The sequence below is a fragment of the Borostomias antarcticus genome, assembly GCF_949987555.1.
Source record: "Borostomias antarcticus genome assembly, chromosome: 25".
NCBI lineage: Eukaryota > Metazoa > Chordata > Actinopteri > Stomiiformes > Stomiidae > Borostomias > Borostomias antarcticus.
In genome coordinates, this window is record NC_140258.1 from 6,615,230 (window position 1) to 6,636,980 (window position 21,751).

Genomic DNA, 21,751 nt, shown 5'->3' on the forward strand with positions numbered 1-21,751 from the left:
ACCAGGTACTGTATGCCAGAGCCAGCGAAGCACGCACGCTCATTTTTTGCATGCCCTGACAGGTTTCTAGGCACCAGAAGGGCCCTTGAGCAGTTACCCAGCCAAAACTAACCTCCCTCGAAACCGGAGGCCTTTGGATACGACCGGAGCCATGTTTTGGCACTAGAAATCCGGAGCTGAATTCTAGGGTAATAGGCAGATCTGGAGGCTTTTGAAAAAAAACTCTAGGAATAGGCCTACACTGTAACACTGTGTTCAATTCACATTCACAAAAATCAAACAGGTGATTTACAAGTTTGAGCTATAGCCTGTAATAGGCATATCTTAACGGATATAGTATAGCCTAGTTAATAGTTATCAACTTGGAAATAATAACAGGAGCCACGAAGGGAGAGTTGACGCACGAAGAGAAGGAGAGCCATACTGTCAGAGGCACAAACATAAATTAGGAATACAATATTTAAGCTGACACAACCAGAACAAATGACAGGGTAGTCAGCACCACTACACAACACACTGGACTGCCACTTGGCACTGCCGCTTTCTTCCTCAAGTTCACGCTCTCGAACCTGATTAAATCAAGAGGGGACAGCGCGAATTGGCGGTCACATAGGCCCTAATGCTCTTCCATACTCTTCCGTATATATGTGTATGGTAATGGCACCATTCAAACTGGATCAAGAAATAATTTGTTTATCACCATTGACTAGCGTACATATTTTTTCCGAAATAAGGTCTCATGGAACGACTCTTCCCGCTTCCGCTTACGTACTCTATAAGCTCATTGTCATAACTGAGCACTATTTGTGACATTACTGTATTACTATGTAATTATGAGTCTGATTACATAGGTGAGAAACTCGGACATGGGGGTGTGAATGTGTAGATAGGTCAGATTTCCTGGACATAGATTAAGCCAGTTCAAGAGATTTTTCATGGAGAGGGTTGTTATTCCTAATTCCTAGATGCATGTGTGTCAGGGATACCTGTTCTCTGTCAGGCTCAGGATGGTCTTTCCTTGTGTGGAGAAGACGATGAAGGACATGCGCAACATGGGGCTATGGACAGACACACACACACACACACACACACACACACACATACGGTTTTCTTGTGTTAGTGCACATAAGGGAGAGACATTGAGAGTAGGAAGCCACTCTACACTATTGAGACGCACCCATACCCACCTGATGAACTTCTCAGCCAGCTGTTCAACAAAGGAGTAGATCTCAGTCCAGTGGTTCTTCACGCTCCCCGACCTGCAGCGTGAACAGACAGTGACATTACCTAGGGAACGCAAGGTATTCAAGAACTTGGATTGGTTCAGCCTTAAACACACAAGGAGGGAACTCAAGGCCACACCGAGTGTTTGGAAGTAAACCTAAAAGATCCCGTAAGCTACGTCGTATGTCACACAAAAGCATCTTTGCCTTCAGAATTGCCTTCAAAATCAGAATTTGCTTAGTCCTCTAAATGGAAAGTTTACTTAGAAAAACTCACAGATGGGACGGTTAATAAGACTGTGGTCATGTGCAATATCTGTGCAAATAATAATTTGCATACCATTGGAGCAGTTCTAACTTACTTATCTCAATGCTAAACATGTTAACAGCTGTCAGCCCCAATACTAGCGGGTTTCGCCAACCCACACTCACAGAGAACAGATTCTGAATGAACAAGTCTACCTCTGAAAAACTGACAAACTATCGCAAAGTGGATTGCAGGCCAATTTCAATTAATGGAGGCGTTTCAAATTGCTTCCTCCAATGCAACAAGCCACCTTCAAGAGACACTGTAGTTACAAAAATCCACCAGCTGTATGACACGGAAAAGATGAAAAGATGAAAAATGAAATATCTTCATTTGGGGGTTTTTACCAGCAAAAAATGGATATGAATATGGCTAGGTTTTTTTTGCCTAATCGTTTGACAGCTCTAATATTGATTAATGTATGTATATATTAGTGGTAAGGAGGAAATGGTTATGATCAATCCAGAGTCATGAGTAATAACAATACAGTAACAATAAATAATAATAATAATAATAATAATAATTCACTTATAACAATATTATTAATACACCATATTCACAATAATATCAATAATAGCATTATAACAATAATATTAATAATATCACAATAATATGAATCATGTCATTGCCTCCACCTGGCAACAACCACAATTTTCACCGTAACTCGGTGAAGAGGTGAAGCATGGGCCAACTTAGAACCCATTCAATTTTGGAGCAGATCTGAAGCACTGGGCAAATAGACCAATTAAAACAAAACTTCCCCATTAACTTTCACTTTTGGATTTAGGGCCAGGTCTTTGTCAATACCTACGTTGATTACACAGTGTCCACATTATCACAGTGGATTCGAACTGGAGTCACCAGTTCGTACCCTGGCTGGAACTTTTTATTGTTGAATGAGTAGTTTATAGTGTATTCATGTATGTAGTGGAGTGTTGAATATTATTCCATAATATAGTTTAATAGTTTGGGAATTATGTTCCTAGTTTAATAAATGTGTCAAGATCTATCTATTATTGAGGTTTGATTGTACCCTAAGTGCACTCTGATAGGTAGAAAGACAGAGGGAGAGAGAGACCTTGCTGCTTTTTTATCTATCGATCACTGTCTGATTATTTTATCCACTTACTGTACATTTTCAACAACTGCACATCTAACAGGTGTCAGTGCATCACTCGTCAGTATCACTTCCTCCTGCAACTTGCCGACAGGCATCAAACCCAGGTGCTTTGATTTGCGTTCACACATGACCACCTGTCATAAACACCACTACCAGTTACAGTACGCCAACAAAAAGCTTACTCTTTGATGGTGCAAGTAGGCGATATTTATACTGAGGAGTGAGTTTAACCATTTCAACTATTCTCTCACCTTTCACCTAGCCCTAACCCCCTGAATGTTTGAATGGAAACCGTTGTGATTCACATACTGTAGCCTACTGTATGTCAACATTACGCATGGGAGCACGCAACTTAGGTGTACTTAGGAGACAATGGTTATCCAATAAAGACGTGCCCTATCATGCCATACACTGCCCCCTCTTCCCCGAGACAGATTTAACTGAATTGGTTGCTGTCAACAGCCAGGAGTGCGATAGAGAGCATTTGTTCACCTGAAAATGGGATGGGACTACAAAGTAGTCCTCAGAAAAATTGTTTGCCAATCTGCCCAGTAAACATTGGCATCACACCAACTGCCATCGTTTGAATTGTGTATTGGCCTGCAAACCGATACATCAATTAGCTAACAACAAGAAACTCCCTTCCTTCCATCCTTTTGAAAGTAGGCCTTCTTCCTGAACTCCACTGTAGTGCTGAACAGACGATTTTTAACAGAAAATAGTGTGGGCACACGGATTCGTGATCAGGCATGTTTCAAACTTGTGGTGTGGGCGCTACTGGAGCTAAATTGCAGCGGGAGAGAAAAAGCGAAGCCCACCTGACATCAGCGCAAACCGCTTGGGCTGGCGGGCTTCAGCCCGTCTCTGGAGACGGTCCATCTGGGGCGCCGCACCGCTCGGCGTGTTTAAACTTGTGATGAAAACGCAGTTCAACAGGACATGGGGGCAGCGTGGAGCTCAGGAGGGAGAGCGGCCGGCTGGGGATTACAAGGTCCCCGGTTCAAGGGGAGGGTTCCCTGAGGGATACTGAACCCCAGAACCGCTCACGTGCGGAACAGTGGCTTAGTACCTAGTACTGTGGCCTCACAGTAAGAAGAAGATCTCTGGGACTTCTGTGCAGAGTTTGCATGTTCTCCCCGTGTTCGCAAGGGTTTCCTCCCTAAGAACCCAATACGAAAAAACACACAGAAGAACAGAGGCTCTTCAGTCCTGTCCCTGACCAGGATTTGGACTGAGCACTTGGACGTCCCTGGACACTGCTCCTGGCTGCCTGTGGAGGCGGACGGCTTGGATGGATCAAATGCAAGGAACAATTTCCACTGGCAACCACTAAAAATAGTGGTTTTGTGTGTGTGTGTGTTTTGTGCAACTGTGTCGCCACTCACTCACGTGTGTGTTGTGTCTCACTGTGTGGCCTGAATAAAGACACCCCCCCCATAATTATTATTATTATTATTGTTATTATTATTATGGTTTGACTCAGCGTGGCCAAAAGTGCCAATGAAAAAGGCTATAAGGAATAACCTTCCCTCCTTTACCACTGAGTTAAGCCGTGCAGTGGAGGCCGTCCCCCTGATGACAAGCATCCCTGGGGGCGGAGCCTCTCCCCCTAATGATGAGCATCCCTGGGGGTTGCTAATGGGGGCTAATTGGTCCTGGGCCAGAGGGTTGAGGTTAGACTGGTACAGATGCAGGAGTCTGCTCCCAGCTGGGGACATGCAACAGCCCCCCTCTCCCTCCCCTACTCATCCAGCCATGCTGCCCCTCCCTCCACACCTCCCTGCCTGCCCACTGCCCCCAACCCCTTCCTGCCTGCCCCCTCCCCCCAATCCCTCACTGCCCGTCTCTCCCACCAACCCTTTCCTGCCTGCCCCCCCCCCACCCCCCAATCCCTCACTGCCTGTCTCTCCCCACACACACACACACACACACCACCACTGCCTTTCAGTCCCAGCTCTCTATCTCTCTGCCCCCAAGTCCACCCCCCCCCCCCCCCTGAGTCCGGCTTGCCTGTGTGAAGGGGAACAGATGGTTCCTCTGACGACAGTCAGCCTCACAACAGGTTGTGGGTCCAGAGAGAGAAAAGGCAGAACCATAAACAACAGAGGGACACAGAGGTGACGCTCAGCAGGGGGTTGAGGAGAATGTGTGTGTGCGTGTATATGTGTGTGTGTGTATATGTGTGTGTGTATGTGTGTGTGCGTGTATGTGTGTGTGTGAGAGAGAGATGTAAATGTGTTGCTGAAAGCCCTGTGACATGAGCAATAGAGGGGTACAAGGCTAAATCTCAGCAAGGGGTGTGTGTGTGTGTGGGGGGGGGGGGGGTGGTGGGTGGCTGTGTAAGTGTTAAATGTCGTCATGTTTCTCATGTGTGTCATGTTTTGGCCGAGAAACACAGACTAACTGCTCTCCAAAGGCATCAAAAGCCACACACTGCTGTGTCTGCCTGGCCTCCACCCGACACTCAGATTTACCAGCACCGTTATTATGCGATTTCTGGCTTTTAGTGTTTTGTTCTACATCAGACATTACATAACACACTGGCTCTCGGTAAATTATGGGAGTCATTTCCTCTAAATGGTTTGTGTGCGTGAGTGATTCTGTTTTACAGACTGGCTTCATCTTTTTCTCATCTAAGTGCAGTCTCTGGCCGTCTGACTAATAGTAGACGTACTACACAGCATCGACAGGGTTAAGGTCATAATCATGTCGTCTTCTAAGCTACCTCATCTTAATGTAGTCTCTAAAGGTGCCTGCACACTCCCCCAACTACCGCCAACCAACACCAATGTTGGATTGGGTGCGCCATGTTTGTTGGTGACTGTTGGCGTCGGTTGGATGGATTTCACTGCTGAATTTTAAACATTCAACATATTAGTAACAGCTGCCAACTTTACAATGCTGGGTGTTGGTTGGCGTTGGTTGGGGAAGTGTTTCGGCACCTTAACTGCACCCAGACAGACCCCACAACACGTCTCTACCGCAGATCAGCGATAGGCTGCAGGTATGCAGGGAGGACTCAGCGATAGGCTGTTTGGTGTTGTTCAGATAATGAGGTGCGGGAATGCTGGGGGGTGTCGGGTGTTCCATGGAATCACACAGAGTTCTAAAGCCGAGTGTCTGAGAAAGCCACTGCAGCGAACACGAACTGGGTTGATCCTAGAACCTCCAGGCATGATGGCCTGTGGTCCGGTCCCATTGCAACCTACAGCAGCAGGTCCGGGCAGACAGGTGTCAGGACAGCAGGTACATGAGTAGTGTAGCCCAGGCTATAAAGAGTATAGCCACTTATTTTTCCATGGACATAAATATACCCACTTGTTATTCACCAATGAATACTCTTGTCTCGCATGACCGGACCTTTCTCCGCACTTAATTTTGCGCTGGAGAAGGGTCTGGCTGCACCCGATTATCATTCTGAGATAGGGGCAAAAAAAACGCTGCAAAGCTATTTCTTTTAACCAATCACAATCGTCTTGGGTGGCGCTAAGCTTGTTTTTTTTCCCCGTCGGTGTCCTTGCAAAATAGTGTCGGGGGATTGAATCTGATTGGCGCCGCTGGAATTGAGAGGCGCCAATGAGGGGCTTATCTCAAAAACCTACATCCGTTGAGCCAGACTACCACTGATGTAATAACTGTACAGTTGCAGTATTATAATGCATTTTCAATCGCCACTACATGTCCATGAAGTCCCAGCCATACAGAGTTAGTGTTACCGCCAGACACCAAGATGGAAATGCTCCTGGCACAATGACCATTCCAGGGCCTTAGTTTCCACGCCTCTCAACAGTGGTACTGTATCTGAGGATTAGCCGAGGTCACTGGCTGGCATTTAAGGAAGGAAAGGTCCCAGACTAGAACATGGACCCAGGGAAAGAGTGTTGCGTTACCAGAGGCTCTGAGAGAGGCATGTAGACCGGCCCCGGGCCGAGTGCCAGGACCCTGGTCGTGTGGGGTGCGTGCCAGCCATGCCACCCTGTGCCAGCCATGCCACCCCGTGCCAGGGCTAAACCTTCTGACTAAAGGGTGAATGCAGAGCAGTGTTGGCACGGAGGCGCAGACATCCAGAAGACGCTGTATTTATTCATGTCTGTCATTTGGCAAAGAGGCTCTGGGAAGATACAGGTCACAGACAGGCCAACATATAGAACTATACATATATAGAATCCAAATAAAGACATTCAAACACACTGCTGATGTCAAAGGTTTCACTGTTTCGCTCGTCAGTATCGCTTCCACCCTCACTAGCCCACGCTGGGTTCGATCTCGGGTCCTCTGACCTTACACAGACACTTCTGCTACCATGTCATGTTTACAGTCAGGCTACTGTATGCACCTAGCAATTTCAGCTGATGCTCTCTCTCTCTGTGCCTCAGTGTTCAGCATGCTGGGACATGCTGACCAGTTATGTGTCCGCGTGCATAATATCATGTCTCCAGCACAAATATGACAAAAATGCCAATTACCACGTCAGAGTAATTGCTGTGATAGGCTGCTGTGACTGGAGCCATGACAGACTCGGTAGTGGTTTGCTGTCTGCTGGTATGAGTGACGAAAATACAACCAGCAGAATGGTGCACGCTTCCTTCCTTCCTTGGGAAGCTCATTGTCCAGACAATATTGGTTTGGTGTCAGCTGAATGAAAAGTATTTTTGTTTCCCATATGGCCAATTAATTTTTAAAATGACTGATCATTTTATTGAACATATAGATTATTGATCTGACAGCTACCTTGATAGAATGAAAGCAAGGCAGTACTACTGTCTGACAGCTGCTGCAGCTGCAGCCGAAGGCGTCGTCAGAATGTAACCCAATCCAAGCATCCTGGCTGCCCAGCCTCACGGCCCTGCCTCACGGCCCAGCCTCACGGCCCAGCCTCACGGCCCATATCCCGTGGGGGAGGCTGCTTGGCTGCTTTCCTCGCTGAAGGCTTTCACCCAGGGGCTTGGATCGAGGCGGGGACGCCCTGCGCTTCTATCAACACGGATTTAAAGTCGGTGTTCGAATACGCACAAACTTTCCATCACACTATTTCAGTTTGCAGGCTCTGAACATTTGGCTGCAGCAACAGTCGCTTTTGGTCGCTTTAAGAACGTTCCCCGAATACGTGGAATATTTTATATGAAAGAGGACTATTGTAGGCTATGCTAGTTGCAGTTTTCAAACTGTGTAGAGTAGACAGTCCACGATATGAATCAAGACGGAGGCGCTGCACGTTTCCAAATCAACTGAGCGGTTGCATGGCAATGTGCAGTGATGAGAAAGTAAGAAGTCATAAATAACAACGGCCACTTACTTGTCGAGGACAAAGTAGAGGTCGAAGGCACCTTGACAAGACCTCTCCTCCTCCCGTTCTCCCTCTCTCTCTCCATTCACAGAGGGGAGTTTGAGAATGAAAATTCCCAGCAAGACCAAAGCGAGAGACACGCGAATCTGAGTCCTCGCCATCTTTTTCGGACAGTTTAGCAAGCCTATTCCAAGAAACGGCCGAGAAAACAGACTAACATAATTTTCTCAGAAAGTCATGGTCTGATTTGTCGACAAATAAGCCTTGTGCAATAGTAGCCGCGTTCTTGGGAATAGTGGTTCCAGTATCGGTCGTCCTTGGTTCCAGCTCTCATACCGCGGCTCCAGACGGGAGTGTTGAGAACTGCCAAGGAGGACTCCACGCTGGAGGGGCAGGCAACAGGGAATAGGTTATACCTCCCTTTTCCGGGATAATAAGCAATTCAGCAAGTCTACGCCTTCATTCTAAGAAAAACGTGTTTGAGAGATTTGGATAAAATTACCTATGGAACTTTCACTAATGGGAGTAGCCCAATTTAGGCATTGCCTAAACTAAAATGCCACTTTAATAATCAACATTAGGCATATATCTTCGTAGCTTGTGTATAAAGATTCTTAGAAGCAGACTGCTTTTTATAATAAAATACTATGCAATTATGCCCTTGATTCCTCCACCCCAAGCACACCAGTCACAGGCAGTGGTCTGCACCCCGGGGCACTGGACCTATAGGCCTACCAATTAATCTAATCACTGGCATTCCACTGCAACAGAAACGCTCAGACATCTTATTGTTGTCTGAGATGGGGGGTTCCATTGGGGAGGGGGTGACGGTCCAAAATTCATGCAAAACAGCATTTCAAATAACAGTCCACGCATCTTTCGTTTGGTCGCAAAGTAATCGAAACACTGGAAATGTATTTCTAGGCTATACAGGCATTCTTAAATTCTGAGGCATTTTGGGGGATACACGTAAAATTCTAATCTGTAATATGGAGAATTCGTAAATGACACATGATCCAGACTTGTGTGGCTTTGCCACTGGGCAAATACATTATTCATAGCCTATATTAAACTGTAATTGTTTTTGAGCGTTTAATGGATTATTCTGCATCGAGGGTCTAATTTGGACTACTACCTTGGGACTGAGCCCTGTTTCTATTGAAGACAGCTGGATTCTAGAGAAAAACATAGCTACATTAGAACTATTGCTCATGTTTTTGTCTGAGGAATGCAAGGTCAAAATGAGAAGATTTAGCTTTGAAATGCTATTATATTGGAACGCTTGCGTGTGTGTGCGTGTGCGTGTGTGTGTGTGTGTGTGTGCGTGTGTGTGTGTCAGTGCGCATCAGTGCGCCTCCCGAGAGGGATAATAAATGTGTGTGAGAGAAAAGAGGGACGCAGTAACGAGACAGACTCAGCCGTGATAACTCGCTCTCTGGTGGTCTGACGGTCACAACAGAGAACGGAAAGGCAAATCGTTGCCGGGGTAGACTGCACCTGCTGGAGACCAGTCTCCTCTCAACACCCGGTCACGGAGCTATCGATAGGCCTACCTCGGTGAGTGCGCATGCAACACGTTATAACGGTCCTTTATTTCGATCAAGGATGGATATCCATATGAGACAGGTAGTTAGCGTTAGGCTATTATAAAATGGAAATATTATTTTCAAGATCAACTGCCGAAACCCACCGCATAGCCTACCCGGTGTAATTAATATTAATAGCTTATGTTTTAATGGTCTTAAATGCGTTAAAAATGAACATTATAATAGCCTAAGCCATGTTGCAGCTCTAACACACAAATCATTCAGTTGTGAATGGTTGTTCAGGACATTAGGCTACATTTAAGAATACCGTGCATTAGTCAATGTGTCATAGAATATAGGCTACTGGACCTAAAAGCGGAGGCAGTTTCCTCGGCAGATGGGGAGACAATAGGAGAAACCGAAAAACTGAGACAAAGGACATTAGAAGTCAGACCCATTCTTAAATCTGCTATACAGTTGCATACAGGCTAGGCTGTGTGAATTTAATTGCCTTATGACATAAAATATGAATAGCCTAGTAGGCTAATGTAAAGAGTAAACTATTTTTGACATGAATAAATATGAAGAACGGTCGAGGCGGTAGTCCTAAATAAGTTAATGAAAAGACACATTATTAATTATGCCCTTTCTTGTCAACGATCTCTATCATTCCACAGAATAAAATATATTAATTAAGAGTTTGAAAAAAAAGTAAAAGTAAAATTGCAACTTTTTATGATCTTGTTTTAGACCATAAAAGAATCGGAATAACCAGGTGATCATCATTTAATACTCTCATTTTCTTACAGCACCATGGAGCATAGTTTCCTACCTCGTTCACTGTGGACGAGTGAGAGTAAATACCACCAGCACGCGTCTGACCTCTACACCAGCGTGGTGGTCACGCACGACATCCCAGCCGGCACATCTTTCGGCCCGTGCGTTCTTCAAAACTCCTTCTACGACACCGTTGCCTTTATTGCACTGAAATCCTGCGATAAGAGAAACAAATCGTACATATTCAGGGTAAGATAGATGCTTAATCAAACTTTCATTCAATTAGCCTAAACGTTGTATCACCTAGAAAATGGTCTGCAAATGTCTGCCGCGTTTACGCACAAGGACATTTAGCCTATAGACCTGCATATCGAATCACGAATATAGGCTACAATAACATACCACACAAAAAAAAATTATCTCACAAATTGTCTGAAATGTATATATTGATTTATTGGTTTGCAGGTCCGAATTAGTAAAATGTCTGTTTTTTCCCTCTCTCAACAGGTAGACCCCGAGGCGATGCAGAGCTCTGCGCTCGTGCTCTCCTGGCTGCGGCTGGTCCAAGCCGCGCGCAGCCGCAGTGAGCAGAACACGGAGGCGTACCTGCAGGCGGGGCAGCTGCACGTGCGGGCCACCCGGGACATCCGACCCGAGGAGGAACTACTGGTGTGGTACGACCACGAGCTGTGTCACCTACTGGGCTTCACTGACCTGGCTACGAAAGGACTTGCTGGAGGTGAGAGATGGTTAAGGATATGTGGTCATGCTAATCATAATGCTGAAGATAACTACGCTGCATACGTGTATTAAACCAAAGGGGCACAAGGATGAGTATTAAGGGTTTATATGTCTGAATGATAGCATTTTCATATTTGATAGTAAGGAATTGAGTTGTATGCGGTTTGTACAGTAGGTACATTAATTGTCTCTATTTATTACAGAATTCAAATGCGTAAAATGTAGCCAGGTCTTCAAGCACGAGTACCCATTCTTGGCGCACAGTCGGTTCCTGTGCACACAGGTGCGGAATGATGCGCTGAGCAGAGAGACCTATGAGCGCAAACACATGGAGATCAAGAGACAACACCGGGTCATGGACTTCCACAACATCGCCAGAGATCTGGAACACAAAAAAGACGAGGGCGCGGAGTTTTCCCCCCGGAAAAGGAAACAGGAGGACATGGTGTGTCCCCGCGGGAGGAAGTCAGTGTTGTTGGAAAAGACTAACATCTCCAACAACAGTAACATCACGCAGATAAACCGGGAATACCACCTCACAGCACCGGAGTCTGCCTCTTATCTGAAGATGAGGACCGACAAGTATCACCTGAAAATGGACCATTTGGAATGTAATGCTTTTGGTGCTTTGGAAGTTGGGGCGGCTAAGAGGTATTTTACGCAAGACAAGGAGAGGACAGCAGAGGATGATACACAGGCAGGGCTGGATCAGGGTGCTGGTCTGCACTCAAACAACAACAACAGTGCATTTTCATTCGTTCTACCCGGTGGGCAGGGGCAGCAGAAGAGCGCTTTCTGCAAACCAAGCAAACGGCCCTCACCAAATGCCCCCACTCCACACCCAGCCACCGCACTGACGGCGTCCTCCAACCGTCTAGCGGACATGGCGCATACGTTTACCTCGAAAACGGTTTTGGGATACAGCAATCTATTGTCGTCTAATGTGTTGAATGGTGAATTACCTGGTCCACAGACCATGCCCACGTCCGTTACCGGTAACGCGTTCCCGTACACGCCAGAGACGCACTGGTCGAGGAGCATGGCAGCTCAGCTGCAAACCACCTCGTCTCTCACGATCCTTCCTCCGTCTTTCACCTCGTTTGGGGTGTCGGTTCAAAACTGGTGCGCCAAGTGTAACCTGTCCTTCCGAATGACCTCCGACCTGGTGTTCCACATGCGCTCGCACCACAAGAAGGAGCTGGCGCCGGAATCTCAGGTGAGGAGGAGGCGAGAGGAGAAGCTCACCTGTCCCATCTGCAACGAGTTATTCCGAGAACGGCACCACCTCTCCAGGCACATGACTTCTCATAATTAAAACCATGGACCCCTTGGACAGAATAAAGTGGGGCCTACGCGTATAAGCTGAATCATTCTCTGTCCGTTTTATGCTTACATTAACTGAGCAACGTCATCCTAGATGTGAAATTCTTCAAGAAAATGTGATCTGATAAACTGAATGTAGGTGTATGTTCAACTGAAAATAGACCGTCATAAGTGCGCATTGGACGCATGTGCACCGCGTTTCCACTAGATGGCGATAGAGACACATGTAATTTGACTGTGCTACAGTGAACGCCGGTAACTTTGTTGTGAGTCGTTTAGTCCTTTTGTTGGAAAATAACTTATGACTGGACTGTGCCTTATGAAACTCAGGGTGGGAACGGAGGGGGGCTTGAGGTGGCTGAATTTCAGCTCTGGGTAGATTCATGATTGTTACAAATATAGCCTGCTGGTATTCTTCACCCATCAGTGTCCTCATTGTCTGGCTAGCTCAGTGGTTATGAAGAATATGCTATTGATTTGTACAGATTTTCACTATCAAGTTTCTTTCTGAAATCTGAAAAAATCTAAAACAAACTGAATTTGTCCTGAGGTTTTCTTTGCTTACGTTTCTGGTCATCAGTTGCTGAATGCACTTTCAAAATAGATAATGTGAACTTTACAGTTTTTTTTCGATTGCATAAACACAACAATCAAAAGTATTACACAATTATAGAAACCTTGCACTCAAGGAGCAAACCATCGACCTAGATTTGCACCACAATAAGCACAATGTCAGCCTCACACTTTTGCAAAACAATACACAGTGATTTACAAAACACTAAACACACTTGTACTGTAGGCCTATACATTAGACAGAAGTAGGCTATATCATGATTTCACTTCATTGCAGTTCCAAAGCACTGACTACTGACTGACTCAAATGACCACCTATGAGCCAATTGGTTAAACACATTACTGCTTAATTGTAGACACACCAATCAGGTTTATGCACCATAAAAATGCAGCAGGTGAGTTCAGAAGAAGAGTGAGGGTGAAAGGGGGGATCCATGGAGGAGGAGAAAGGGTGGAGGTCGTGCCAGAGGTAGAGGAAGACCTGAAGCAGGAGGAGAATGTATTCAAAGAAGAAGAGGACCACATTTATCAAATTAAATTTTCACAACACTAGTTGACCATGTCGTGAACCACAGATTGACGCTGAGGGAGGCTGGACGAGTTCAGTCAAATCTTAGCAGATATACAGTGATATACTGTGTATACAGATATACATAAAACTGGTAAAGAAAAAAGAATCTGTCTACAGTTACAGTAATCATCTGCTTATTTATGCGCCATATCAGCACTTTTGACAGGAAGGGGTACTGAAGGAAGGGGTATTGTAAGTGACCCCTTCCTGTCACTTACAGTACCCCTTCCTGTGACATTTTACAGTAGGTTACATGTATCTCTAGACAGGATTGAGTGTCAAGAACGACAAGGAGGAAGGGGGCCCATATCCACGCAACAGGAGAGAGAGATCATAAGCATGGTTTTGGCCAATAATGCTATCAGGCTCAGAGAAATTCAAGCCAACATTATCAGTGACCATGTCATTTCTCTACATGTATGTCAATACTGACACGCATCCTGAACACATCAGGCTCAAATGAAACAACTTTATCGAGTGCCTTTTGAGCAGAATTCAGAGAGGGTCAAACAGCTGCAGCATGAGTATGTGGAGGTATGTTCACTTTAGCACTTTTTACATGTAAATTTACTGTATAGATCTGTATGCTGAACTACACAATCTTGTCTTTCACTGTATTTCAGTTTTACAGATGGATGCTGAGGAAATCACGCATGAATTCATATACAGTACATAGATGAGGCAGGTTTTAACCTCTCGAAAGCTACAGTAGGAGAGGCAGAAATATCATTGGCCCCAGGACTATAGGCCTAATCAATGTCCCTGGGCAACGTGGGGAGAACATCACCCTTTGTGCTGCCGTTACACAGAATGTGGTCCTCCTCCGTCATGCCAATATGGGCCCTTACAACACACCTCACATTCTCACATTTTTGGACCGATTGCACAACATCGTCACAGCAGTAAACCAAATGCACCAGATGCAATAGGCCTACATTATGATCTGGGACAATGTGTCCTTCCACCATTCTGCTCTGGTCCAGAACTGGTTTCAACACCATCCACAGTTTACAGTACTACTTCCACCATACTCTCTGTTTCTTAACACAATCAAAGAGTTTTTCTCAGCATGGCGGTGGAGGGTTTACGATCTCCGGCCCCAGGCTCAGGTACCCCTCATTCAGGCCATGGAGGAGGCCTGTGACCGAATCAACGCCGTAGCTGGGATGGATTCAACATTCAAGACGGTTCTTCTCACGTTGTCTTGCCAATGAGGATATCGCCTGTGACTGTGATGTTGATGAAATTCTCTGGCCAGATCCAGCTTTAAATTTATTTATTTATGTATTTACTTATTTATTTATCAATTGTATTTATATATTTATTTTTACTGTAATTGTAACCTGTACTAGATACAGTATTTATGTTTGTTTAATATATGCTGAGCTTAGTGTTATGCACACTACTGTAGTAGCCTAGCAGGAAAACTGGGACATGTTTTGTTGTGATTCTTCATGTTGACTGATTTGAGAAAACCATTATATTTTCATCAGTCTGCATCATTGGTCTTTTGTAGTGTTTGTTAATTTATTGTATATTTGCACTTTTTCTGTATACTTCACTTACAGTACTCTGATCACTGAGAAGTAGCCTATATAATTGCTAAAAGTGTTTAGGTTAAGCACAACTGTGTGTAACTGGTTCAAACAGAATTAATATGAAATGTGTGCACAGTCATATGAAATATGGTAAAAAATAAAATAAATGTTATTTTGTTTTTTTTATAAATTAGTGTATAGTTTACGAGTGTTTCATTTTGCAAAGGATCTGATGTGTTCTGCTAATTGTGTGTGTGGTTGTGCTAATTGTGTTGTAGTGTTTTGAAAATCCAGGCCCTGTTTTCAAAATCGTGCTAAAGCAATAAAAAAAAAACAGTAATAATCCCTGGGGCATATTTGGGCATTACAGCAGAAACAGAATAGATCAGGTTTGTCCAGGATGGACTTAATGTTGTCCCTCATCCTTCTCTCCACCACCTCCTCCAGACTGGTATAGGCCAAGCTACTTTGAAAAGACTAACTTGAAAACCCTGTTCCCCTTGCAGTCCTTACTATTTGTCAATGTTTTAGGTTGAAATGGAGGAATTATAAGGATGTGATCCAGACATCCCATTTCCAGTTCACTTCTTCAAATGAAGTTGTCGAATCCACCACTAGAGAGAGGTGTCTCCACAGGAAAGGAGAATCACACCGCAGAGGGGTCGCCCCTGGATTCCCTAACATTGATCTGGATTAGGATATTAGGCTGTTATACTTCAATAGCCTATTAGAATCGGTTACAATACTGTCCTGCAGAGAGCCTTCCACAATCCCTTTTTTGTTTTCAAATGGATGATTATAATAATGACTTCAGAGAAACACCTCTTAAATAGCCTACATGACCGAGGCTAAATGCTGAGCCCTCCATATGGACATAGGCCTCTCTGTCGCAGGTAAATGGGGCGGACAGGAGGCGGTAGCCGGCAGGTTCAAGGTTCAATCATTCTGTAACACAATCCAACAGAATTTACCACGAAACGCACATATAGCCTAACCGACTGTGACGATTCATCCAGTCAAACAATAATTTGTCTGTTGGAGACATTCGAACAAATGTGATTAGGCTATATATAAACCGACACAATGTTATCCTGCTCCTAATGAACGGACTAGGGTTCCTAACGGCTCTAATCACCTGAGGAAAGCGGTTCCAGACCAACACAGACAATCCAGTGTTGTCTCATAATGGCAGCCTTCGTATCCGCCATTAATTGATCAGTCTTCATTTGGAAACCCAAATATTGCCTTTGGTTCCCGCTAACTGGGATATATTTACAAGGGCTAGAATTGTGTCGTTTTTCTTTGAGTCGAGGTTCTGAACGGCTTGGTAAAAATTTGCATATGGCGAGCGCGGTTTCCCTGGCTGGCTTGGTTTCCCGTACTGGTCCCGGGAGAGCAGAGCCGGTGACCTTTCAATTGACTGCCTGAAATGACGGCAGGGTATTTCCCCGTGGTTCTGATTGTGGTTCCAGTTTATGTTCAGGCCTAGCCTATAGGCCTACCGACCCGGGGAAACATTTCGCTTCGGGTCAGGAAATTCGTAAAAACAAACCTGTGACTTGTCAACAGAATTAGGAAACTCAATTTGGCAGTAGAACGGCAATTAGGCTACTGTTATTATATACCCCATTATGTAAAACATGATTGCTACGGGCCAAATTACCCTATCCCACAGAATAATCTCAGTATGAAGAAGAATGAAGAATTTTTACAGCTCACTTATCTGCCCCCCGGGTGATTACTGTTTTTTTGCTTCCCTCTGGAATATGTAGAGAGTGGGTCGTATGCCCACCTCACTTGTTCTCTGTAAAGCGCATTGTGTTGCCTCTGGGTATGAAACTCGCTATACAAATAAAGCTTTGATTGATTGATTGATGATCTCATTGAGGATCAGTCCATCAACACTGTCCTAGGTAACCTACAGTAGGCTATATGTCTCCCCAATGTTGAGCCTCTCCAGGGTCCATCATGTCCTCTGTTGATGTAGCAGTTGAGGGAGAATAGCTAAAATGAGATTTGATCAGGAACCTTGGAGTTAGGTCAGGCACACATGGCACTTATAGGCTGAAGCAAGCACAGACACACACACACACACACACACACACACACACACACACACACACACACACACACACACACACACACACAGGTTGGTCTTTGCAGACAGATCTCTGTCAGGACGACACTCAGCAAGGGTAAACGCTGTGTGGTCAGTGGGGCCTTCCTTCCATATAACCTTTCCCCCCAATGCTAGGAGACACCAGATTGCCAAGGGTCTGACTTCAAGTGCATGACATCATCATATGTTAAAAAAAAGGGCCATTGAGGAGCACATCCTGCACTCGGAAACATTCTGCCCTGGAAGGAGGCGCAGAAGGGTAGCTGGCTAGAGAGGAAGCAGCGTGCTATCTTCAAGTTTCAAGTGGGATGACATCTTAATTGGTGTAGGATCGCTTCCTGCATCGCCGAGTGAACTGCGTCGGTGGCAGCATCAGTCTATCAAGTCTAACCTGTCTAACACAGCCCAGCAGATTCAGACCAGTCACATCAAGTCTAACCCTAACACAGCCCAGCAGATTCAGATCAGTCACATCAAGTCTAAACTTAACACAGCCCAGCAGATTCAGACCAGTCACATCAAGTCTAACCTTAACACAGCCCAGCAGATTCAGACCAGTCACATCAAGTCTAACCCTAACACAGCCCAGCAGATTCAGACCAGTCACATCAAGTCTAACCCTAACACAGCCCAGCAGATTCAGATCAATCACATCAAGTCTAACCCTAACACAGCCCAGCAGATTCAGATCAGTCAGATCAAGTCTAACCCTAACACAGCCCAGCAGATTCAGATCAATCACATCAAGTCTAACCCTAACACAGCCCAGCAGATTCAGATCAATCACATCAAGTCTAACCCTAACACAGCCCAGCAGATTCAGACCAGTCACATCATACACAGCCCAGCAGATTCAGGCAGGGAGTTGCGAGGAGGGTTCAAAGGGGGCCTCGGAGGAAATGCACCTCTTAAGTAGAAGCTTCCTGTCTTTACAATGAAGGATTGGTCAACCTCTCCCTTTGTATGGAGGCGTGAATATAATGTGGGAAACTGATAGCAGTAGTGTATCTCACTTACCTGGACGCAGGTTAAGCCTGCGCCTGCCTGGTCCTAGAAAAACCACATGCAAGTGGAGATTCAGTTTAGAGTTTGTTAGGCCTAATCTGTGTCTGTACAGTAGGCCCATACAGCAGTAACAATAAGGAAAACCTTTCAGACGTCCAGTGACAGAGTTGGATTAAATTACATTTTATTCTAGGTCTTATAAATGACTACTTTTTCATAATTTAAACAAGACACGTACAAAACATCAGCTCTCTAAAATATATATAATAATACGATATGGTAAACATGACAACTTTCATTTAAAATATAGAAAAATATTTCTGGTTTCTTCATAGCAGAAGTGGGGGGAGAGGGTAATAAATTGATTCCAGATGCCCACTTTAACAATCCATCAAACAGTTTTCTCAGTTGAAGAACAAAATAACGTTTGTCACAAAAAAACAAATCTCTATGATATATACAAGGTGATGTAGTAGGCCTCAGCTTAACTGTAAGTGCATTCTATCTGTAAAAGCCCTGTAACACTGAAATATTGTGTATAATATTACCTATAACCCATGCTGGATAGAAGCTACACAGGAGACACTGACAAAGTCTCCCATTCCCTCTTGAGTACATGCTGCTGACATGTTACAGAAGCTTTGTCCATTCAGAGAGCATGAATGCAAAAAACAACACAAGCTCCTTCTGTTTGAGTGCATTTTGCAGATAGACTGAGGCTCCTCAGGGATGCCTCACTGGAGGTGGTCACAGAATGAAATCCTCTGGGAATCTATCTCTCAGTCCCTCACTGGAACCTCTGCAATGTCATTACCAGTATACCTCAAACACAAAGTCCAAACAAAGCACTAGTGAGACGAGAGCCGCCTTGGTTTCTTAACATGACGTAGAGAGAGTTCTGTTTGTATGGAGGAGATGAAGGGACGTCCTCCTCTCCACATCTCCAGTCCCTTGTGCGATGATGCTGACTGGTGCAGGACCAACAGACAGATGCCAGATGATGTGCCTCTTTAACTCTCAGTTTTGACACCTTGGCCGACTCCAAACACACACACACACATACACTCACACACACACTCGCACACACAAATGAACGGGAGAAGAGACGAGCGAACGGATGAACTCAGCATCAACTCTTCCCATCTTTCAAAGTCCTTTTTCTCCTCCGATGAGTCCACTCGATTTGTCCTTCTTTCTGTCAACCCTTCTGTCCTGTCTCTCTCTCTCTCTCTCTCTCTCCGTCCTGTGCTTTCCTTCCGATCTTCCCTCCATCTCCCCCTCTGTCCTCCCTCTCTCCGGCCCCTCCTCCTATCTGCAGGAGCAGCTCTCCACAGACATGCCGGGGTAGAGCTTGAGCACCAGACCTTCGGCCTGCACCTCCCGGTAGAGCACGGCCAGGGAGCCCATCTTCTCCGGGACGCAGCAGGGCTCCGGCACCCCGGGCACGATGCCCACGGCCCGCACGATACTCTGGATGGTGGCGTGGTTGGAGGGACGCATCGCCTGGAGGGGGGGGGGGGGGGTGTGGAGAGTCAGACGCGGGGGGGAGAAGGAGGTCATCAACGCAGGGGAGAGAGAGAATGGGAGGAAGGAGAGAGGAACACAGAGTGGTTATTAACAGTGTTCGGACGTCTATATTTCAGCTCTCTATTATTCTATATTACTCAGCGAAATTAACTTGCACAGTAGGCTATTCACTTTTAAGCACAGTTAAGCATGTTTTAAAAGGACATGATTTCCTTCCACACTGTTGCCCATACACTGTAGTCTGCGTGGTGTGCAGCTGAACGAAGCCGGCGTCAGACTGTGCGCTCCTACCTTGGGCAATGGGAAGCCGCAGGCGCCGGCGCAATAGTAGGCGTCGAAGGCCTCGGGCGCCAGCACCCACTCGCTCCAGCCGATGTCGGCGAAGTCCACCCTGAGGCTCCGCCTGGCACAGCCCCTCGGCTGGGCCTCGCCCCGCTGCCGCCTCCTCGCCTTGCGCATGGTCCGCTCGTCGAAACTCAACACCGGCGACTGGCCGCCGGCCGGCGTCCCGCCGCCCCCCCCTCTGCGCTTCCCTCCGTCCCCCCTCCGCTCCTCTCTCCGTCCGTCCACGCCCTTCTTGGCGGTCCTCCCGTCGAGGGGGGTGGCCGGCGGTTTACCCTCCTCCTCCCCCTCCTCCCCGAGGAGCCGAGACCCTCTCCTCCTCTCGTGCTCCGCTCCCTGTCCCGTCTCTGCCACCCCCGCCTCCTGATCCCTCCTCTTCTTCTCCTCCTTGGCCTGGGGTTTGAGGGCCAGGTAGGTGCTCCGCCACAGCTCCTCCTTGCCGTACCCCTCGGGCGCGTAGTCCACCTCGGGCAGCTCGTTGTCCTGGATAGGGCTGGAGGCCCGAGCCCCCTGTCTCCTCACGCGACTCTTCAGCTCTGGGCGGGAGTCGGGGGGGGGGAGGGAGGGGTACGAGGGGAGCAGGGGGGCCTCCCCTCCCTCAGGGAAGGGGTCGTACCTCTGCAAGGTTGCGGCCACGCTGTTGGGCTCCGCCAGGGCCTGGTCGTCTGCGTACACCAACAGGTAAGGGAGGTTGGCGTCGAGCGGCGCCTCCTCTGGCTGCCTCTGGTACTGCAGCCCGTAGTCCAGCTCCAGAGACAGCAGGAGCTGGCCCCGCCCCCTGGCCTCCTTAACGACCGGGGTCACGTCCTTCATCTGCCACACACCTCTCCGGTGGGGGTGGAGGGTCACGTTGCCTAGCGGCAGCCCCTGCGACCCCGTGACGACCCCTGGGCCCGTGGGGACGGAGCGGAAGAGGAGGCGGACGGAGGGGAGAGGGTGGAGGGGTAGGGAGCGGCACAACGGGGTTTTGAAGCGTTTGCAGAACCAGGTCCTCTGACGCGGGCGCCGCTCAAACAGGAAGTGGAAGGAGGCGGACTGGACGACCTCCGAATCCTGGAGGGAAGTCAGGTTCAGACGGTACAGCGCCCTCCGGTCAGACGACTCTGCAGGGAGAAACGATCAATTCGCCAATCACTCAATGTATCAATAAATCAATCTGATCGATCAACTTCACGTGTTCGGCTGGTGGAGTTCCCGCAGCTGCACGGATGAAAACAGCGTGAAACTGGAAAGGGAGATTCCCCTTAGACTGGCAGGGGAGAGGAGACAAGGGAGGAGGGGATGAGAAGAGAGGAGGAGAGGAAAGAGGAGAAGAGAGGACTGGAGTGTGGTGGAGAAGAGGGGAGAGGAGGGGGACAGGAGGGGAGAAGCAGAGCGGAGAGAGAGAGTAGTGAACTACATATTCATGATGAACATGAACTTCAACAGCAGAGTTATTGTTCATTGTATGAGGGTTCAGCGGAAGTATGGAATGACTCAAGAGATATACATTACCTTGGATTCAGCCAGCGGCATATGGAAACGCTTACTCCAGTTTCCCCCAAAGCTTCCCCAAAGCCTAATACAGCCAGCACTGTCTGCCCCGGCACCCAGACACCATAATCAAATGTTTTAACAGATCTCGCACTGTTGTGAGAACTCTCTTACATCTCTCCTAAGATTACACAAAGCTTCTGGAGTAAAAATACCCACGTGTTATGATATGCCATCAGAGAACTCTATGCGGAGTGTAGCCCGGTTGTATTTATAAAAACAGCATCGGACAATGAAAC

At 46.7% G+C, this 21,751-nt stretch overlaps 3 protein-coding genes across 3 annotated transcripts in view; 1 reads left to right on the forward strand and 2 right to left on the reverse strand.

The window, feature by feature from the left end:
* Positions 1–8,098, reverse strand: part of antxr1d (ANTXR cell adhesion molecule 1d) — a gene marked incomplete at both ends in the record, with an annotated part of 33,032 nt that extends 24,934 nt beyond the window's left edge. Inside the window, 3 exons of the mRNA XM_084458544.1 lie at positions 987–1,058; positions 1,188–1,259; positions 7,947–8,098. Coding sequence (XP_084314670.1) covers positions 987–1,058; positions 1,188–1,259; positions 7,947–8,098 — 296 coding nt within the window. The remainder of the gene's footprint in view (positions 1–986; positions 1,059–1,187; positions 1,260–7,946) is intronic.
* A 2,178-nt stretch (positions 8,099–10,276) lies between these two features.
* znf488 (zinc finger protein 488) lies at positions 10,277–12,296 on the forward strand (the record flags this gene model as incomplete). Its single annotated transcript, XM_084458757.1, has 3 exons — positions 10,277–10,489; positions 10,748–10,979; positions 11,185–12,296. 3 exons carry the CDS (start codon positions 10,277–10,279, stop codon positions 12,294–12,296), a joined length of 1,557 nt encoding a protein of 518 aa, XP_084314883.1.
* Positions 12,297–19,418: 7,122 nt separating this feature from the next.
* Positions 19,419–21,751, reverse strand: part of gdf10a (growth differentiation factor 10a) — a gene marked incomplete at both ends in the record, with an annotated part of 3,162 nt that continues 829 nt past the window's right edge. The window contains 3 exons of the mRNA XM_084458758.1: positions 19,419–19,613; positions 19,929–20,223; positions 20,290–21,082. Of these exons, the coding sequence (XP_084314884.1) occupies positions 19,419–19,613; positions 19,929–20,223; positions 20,290–21,082 (1,283 nt within the window). The remainder of the gene's footprint in view (positions 19,614–19,928; positions 20,224–20,289; positions 21,083–21,751) is intronic.